At 50.4% G+C, this 5,907-nt stretch overlaps 2 protein-coding genes across 3 annotated transcripts in view; both read right to left on the reverse strand.

The window, feature by feature from the left end:
• LOC108800878 (zinc finger protein 585A-like) overlaps positions 1-5,907 on the reverse strand; it is a 50,570-nt gene that overhangs the window by 24,439 nt on the left and 20,224 nt on the right. The window contains exons 3-4 of the mRNA XM_018572862.1: positions 5,307-5,868; positions 3,690-4,437 (exon numbers count right to left, since the gene is read on the reverse strand). Of these exons, the coding sequence (XP_018428364.1) occupies positions 3,690-4,437; positions 5,307-5,868 (1,310 nt within the window). The remainder of the gene's footprint in view (positions 1-3,689; positions 4,438-5,306; positions 5,869-5,907) is intronic.
• On the reverse strand, positions 120-532 carry LOC108800880 (gastrula zinc finger protein XlCGF53.1-like). 2 transcript variants are annotated; one of them, XM_018572864.1, is made up of 2 exons: positions 421-532; positions 120-284 (listed from the first exon to the last, which is right to left on the reverse strand). In XM_018572864.1, exons 1-2 carry the CDS (start codon positions 502-504, stop codon positions 120-122), a joined length of 249 nt encoding a protein of 82 aa, XP_018428366.1. In that variant the 5' UTR covers positions 505-532. The 2 variants fall into 2 exon arrangements, 1 of the variants encoding a protein (XP_018428366.1); XR_001942122.1 differs by lacking the exon at positions 421-532 and adding an exon at positions 339-350 and having other exon boundaries at positions 144-284.

Here is a 5,907-nt window from a genome sequence, read left to right on the forward strand (position 1 = left end):
CACCTCTCCCGTCACCACCCAGACACGCCCCTTGTCTGTTCCTGGATCATGTCCCAGAATTCCCGGCACCGCTCACCTCTCCCGTCACCACCCAGACACGCCCCTTGTCTGTTCCTGGATCATGTTCCAGAATTCCCGGCACCGCTCACCTCTCCCGTCAGCAGCTCCATCATCTTCTTGGTGACTTCTAGAACCTTCTCCATGTCGGGTCTCTCGGGTTTTAGGGAGTCACATGGGGGCACTGTGATGGTCACATGATCACCAGACTTCAGAAGAGGAAAACTCTGGATGGAGAAACCAATAGGAACATCATGTTAGACTCCCAGAATCCTCCTCACCTCTCCGGTCAGGTCATGTGACCTCCCAGAATCCTCCTCACCCCTCCGGTCAGGTCATGTGACCTCCCAGAATCCTCCTCACCCCTCCGGTCAGCAGGTAGATGATCTCCAGGGTGAGGTTCAGTATCCTCTCGGTCATCTGAGCCTGGTGCATGTCCATCTTCATGTGGTCATGTCATCGATGGAGGTTTCTTCTGTAGGAGCCTGCACATAGAAGGACATCAGAGAATGAAGAAAGTTCTGTAGTGAGTTTTGGTAAGAAAAAGCTTCACAGAGCCAAGAAAGCCGTCTAGAAGAGAGGACTCAGAGGAAGACTTTTGCTCCTGATTAGATCGTTGTGTGCCTACAGGACGGTGCAGAGAAACTGGAACAACTTCCACCTCATTCTTCTGTCTGCCTACAAGGACTTCTTTATAATAATAGAATACTTCATAATCATCTCCCCGGCTCCTCCAACCGGAGCTGTGTCTCCCCTCGGCAGGTCTGTACCGACCTCCAACGATGGTGGTGACCTCCTACGTGGTCTGCAGACCGGCTGAAGATCTAGAGCCTGCGCGCTATCCTCCCATAGACTTGAATGGGACGGAAGCGTTTTGATGCACCTGGAACGTATTGAGCTGAAGGTTCAGTTGGGCTCTGAGGGGACCGTACAACAGTTCACACGTTGAGAAGAAACCAATGACTGTGTACGGCACCGATCTCTGAGGTCATAACTACTTCCTCCAAAAATCACCTCAGAGCTAGAACTTCCTATTTATATGTGACATCACTTCCTGTCAGGGTATAAGGGAGATCACCATCTTGTGGAGCTCAGAGGAACTGCAATCCTGTCTCGTAGTGTGAACTCGGCCTTGTGCTGTGTGTGTATGGACTGTATATCCTGGTAGACGGGTCATCTCTACTCCCACCATGGGGTATAAATATATTATCGGTTGCCTTGGGATGTCCCCTCTAGCCACCCTTAGTAACCAAACGATGGATGTTCGCCCCCCTCCTTGTATAGCCAGTTTTTCAGCCTTCACCCCATTTGTGGGTTCTAGAGTGGTTGTGACCGGGGTGATGAAGAGATCGGGGAGATGGGATGTTGGAGGGTCCTTGTGACACGAGATCTGGTTTAGGGTAGGGGCCATGGGATGGTGGCCTAGGAACGGTCAACTCCGCCATTTTCGTTTGAGTCTTTTTGAAGTTCGGTCTTGGTAATACGTTGGCAGGGACCTCACTCCTCATCAGGAATGTCCCGTACACCTACTCCGTGTACGAGACCATTCATCAGTCTTGCTTTAGGCCTTTTCTGTGATGCCGGGAAAATGCCGGTCAGAAGTCTGAGGTTCAGACATGACAGGCTCTCGGCTTTGGTTGCACCATATCTGAAGATACTTCGGCAGTGACAGTGCGGGAAAACCCGGTCTGTCCCCCGGAAAGCTCCCGAAGAAGATGACTTGACTTTAGGTGACCTAGCCTGGCTGTGGATCAGGTGTACGGGATATTTCTGATCGGTTGGTAAGGGGGATGAGTCTGGCAGCAGCAATCATGATAGACTGAAGGGGGAGGAGCCTATCTGAAGATACTTCGGCAGGAAAACCCGGTCTGTCCCTGGTGGATGAGTCTGGCAGCAGCAATCATGATAGACTGAAGGGGGAGGAGCCTGTCTGAGGATACTTCGGAGGGAAAACCCGGTCTGTCCCCCGGAAAGCTCCCGAAGAAGATGACTTGACTTTAGGTGACCTAGCCTGGCTGTGGAGCAGGTGTACGGGATATTCCTGATCGGTTGGTAAGGTGGATGAGTCTGGCAGCAGCAATCATGATAGACTGAAGGGGGAGGAGCCTGTTTAGTGATAGGCCAACAAGGAGGGGCCTTACAGTAGTCGAGACGATATATCACAGGGGAGTAAATTAGAATCTTTGAGGCGTCATCTGTTATTGATGGGTGAGGAGATAGACGTGGCGAGCTGAGGGGTAGATTTGGTTGTCATCGGCAGAGAGATGGTATTGGAAGCCATGGGAGGTGATCAGCTGACCCGGGGAGGAGGTGTAGATAGAGCGTAGAAGGGGCCCAAGGACAGAGATTTGGGGGACCCGTACGGAAAGTGGAAGAGGCAGAATTGTAAGTGACACTGAAGGTATGAGGAGAACCATGAGAGAGCGAAGTCTTGGAGGCCATGAAAGCGGAGATTGTTGAGGAGGAGAGTGTGGTCAGCTTTGTGGCACCAGGAAGGTCTAGGAGTACAAGTATAGAGTGGTGGCCATTGGGTTAAGCAGGGAAGGCCGTGTCTGTAGAGTGTTGTGGACAAGAGGCAGACTGGAACAGGTCATTGCGGTTGTTCACGGTCTGGCGGCGGCTCAGGAGGTTGAAGACCAGGCATTCAAGAAGTCTGGAGGTAAACGGGAGCGAGCAGATGGGTCCTAAATTGTTCAGACTGATGGGGTCCACTGAGGGCTTATTCACTATGGGGGTCGTCAGTGCTGGTTTGAGAGAGAGTGTAGGATAGAACTAGAGGGTGACCGGAGTAGTCGTGAGGGGGGTTAGGGGGGGGTCCAGGGGGCAGGAGCTCAAGTGGGTGTTGGCCAAAAGTGTAGAAGCTTTGTCTGTGGTAACAGGGTCACGTGAAGTAGACAAAAGGTAGAAAAGATATGATGAGGATGGGGAGAAGAGGGATATGAGATGATGGAGGAGTTCTGTCTTAAGGCAGGGACTGATTCTGAAGGAGAGACTCACATCTTGATGATAAGAACTTGTATTCTTTATTTGTATCAGAAAAAAACGTTGTTAATAGATTTCCACTTTTATCTGAAGGTGTCGTGTGTTCCACTTTCCTACCAGCAGGGGGCCTCCGAGTCAATGGAGCTGCCTGTGCAGACTGATCCCTACTGCAGTGACATGGTCAGTCCTGTCGTGTAGTCTGATCTCCCCTTCTCTTCATCCACAAGCTCCTCCCTCACCACGATGTCTTCCTTCGAAGGGAGATCAGACTACACTGCTAGAGGGACTCAACCAGCAGTGACCCCGCCCCCAGCAGAGGAAACCAGACACAACTTTCAAGTCTTTAGTCATCTCCGATTTCCTTATGAAGATCAGAGGAGAGCTCAGCCCCGTGTTTTCTGAGGTGTATATCAAGGTGTGCGCCTTCCCAGCGTCAGATCTCTGATGAGTCATATAGAAGACATTTCCCGCACGCTGTACACTAATACACCTCCAGGATTGTGTGGGGTCTCTGATGTTTGGAAAAGGTTGGACTTCCAGCATTCAGGACAAAGAAGTGGCTTCTTCCCCATGTGAGGCGTCTGACGTATGACCAGTGCTGACTTTTGAAAAATACATTTCTCGCACTCGGCGGGAAAACACCTTCTCACCAGTGTGAGACCTCTGGTGTCTGACAAGTTCTGATTTCCACAGGAAACGATTTCCGCACTCAGAACAGGGATACGGCCTGTCCCCTGTGTGATATCTTTGGTGTGTGACCAGTTCTGATTTCCGTGGAAAACCTTTCCCGCACTCGGGGCAGGCATATGGTTTCTCACCCGTGTGTAATCTCTGATGTCTGGATAATTCTGATACCCTTGAGTAACACTTTCCACACTCCAAGCAGCAATAAGGCTTCTCCCCCGTGTGAGATCTCTGATGTACATTGAGATATTGTTTTTGAAGAAAACGTTTCCCACACTCAGAGCAGGAATATGGCTTCTCACCCGTGTGAATTTTTTGATGTTTGAGAAGTTCTGATTTCCGTGGATAGCACTTCCCGCATTCAGAGCACGAATACGGCTTCTCGCCTGTGTGACATATCTGATGTGCAGAAAGATTGGAACTCTGTGAAAAGCTTTTCCCGCACTCAGCACAGCAATATGGCTTCTCCCCCGTGTGACTTCTTTGATGTTTGATAAGTTCTGATTTCCGCGGGTAACATCTCCCGCACTCCGGACAGGAATATGGTTTCTCGCCCGAGTGGCATACCTGATGTATAGAAAGATAGGACTTCTGTGAAAAACACTTTCCACACTCAGGGCAGGCATACGGCTTCTCTCCGGAGTGCAACCTTTGATGTCTGGAAAGATTATTCCTCTGTGAAAAACTTTTTCCGCACTCAGGACAGGAATATGGCTTCTCCCCCTGAATTCCGGCCCCATCCCCCACAGGAAGAGGCCGCTCAGAGTCAGAGGGATTCCATGGTCTATCCACACTGTGACGTCCACCATCCATAGCTGAGCTCATTGTCTCTTCTCCCGCACAATCTGCTGTGACGTCCTCATCTTCCATCTTACAACCTGGAGATAAAGTCAGACGATCCTTTGAGGGTTCCTCCATGGCGTGTCCTGGAAACATAGAGACACATGACGGAGAGATAGGAGAGGGTTAGATGACTTCACTCAACATTCCATCTGGATCAGGAGGTCTGAGGGAGCGGATGTTCTATGAGGAGGTCCCAACCAGCCGGGACTCCTCCCCTCTTCAGTCAAAGGGCATCCTCCCAGATCACTTCTACATGGACACAGCCTTGTCAGAAGAGGCGGGGCCAAGCGGGACTGTGAGGAGCATGTTCCTCACTTAACCACAAGCCTAGGCACTGGGTCATGTGACCTCTAAGAAATAAGAGGATCAGAGTATAAACTGGCAGCCCCTCCCCCGGATAACAGAAGAATATATTATGACCCACCTGTGCTGGTCTCTGTAGGCGTGTCCTCCTCTATGGATGTCCTCATCATCCCGGCCTCCTCCGTATATCGCTGATCATCCCTCACATACGTCTCTTCTACTTCACCCTCAACTTTCATCTTCATCAGATCTTCACCCTAAACCAACAGAACGGCAGAAAGTCTCATCTGTGACATAGAAGTATTTATGATGTGACATCACATAGAAGATCTCATCTTGTAGAGTCCACACGTCATCTCCACATGTCAGAGCGTTCCATCACTTTATGTTCCCGCCCCTCAACTCCACCCACCTGATCATGGACGGCGGGAAAACACCTTCTCACCAGTGTGAGACCTCTGGTGTCTGACAAGTTCTGATTTCCACAGGAAACGATTTCCGCACTCAGAACAGGGATACGGCCTGTCCCCTGTGTGATATCTTTGGTGTGTGACCAGTTCTGATTTCCGTGGAAAACCTTTCCCGCACTCGGGGCAGGCATATGGTTTCTCACCCGTGTGTAATCTCTGATGTCTGGATAATTCTGATACCCTTGAGTAACACTTTCCACACTCCAAGCAGCAATAAGGCTTCTCCCCCGTGTGAGATCTCTGATGTACATTGAGATATTGTTTTTGAAGAAAACGTTTCCCACACTCAGAGCAGGAATATGGCTTCTCACCCGTGTGAATTTTTTGATGTTTGAGAAGTTCTGATTTCCGTGGATAGCACTTCCCGCATTCAGAGCACGAATACGGCTTCTCGCCTGTGTGACATATCTGATGTGCAGAAAGATTGGAACTCTGTGAAAAGCTTTTCCCGCACTCAGCACAGCAATATGGCTTCTCCCCCGTGTGACTTCTTTGATGTTTGATAAGTTCTGATTTCCGCGGGGCACATCTCCCGCACTCCGGACCGGCATATGGTTTCTCGGCCGAG

This window comes from Nanorana parkeri, unplaced genomic scaffold, assembly GCF_000935625.1.
Source record: "Nanorana parkeri isolate BGI_ZX_2015 unplaced genomic scaffold, ASM93562v1 scaffold2148, whole genome shotgun sequence".
Classification (NCBI taxonomy): Eukaryota; Metazoa; Chordata; class Amphibia; order Anura; family Dicroglossidae; genus Nanorana; species Nanorana parkeri.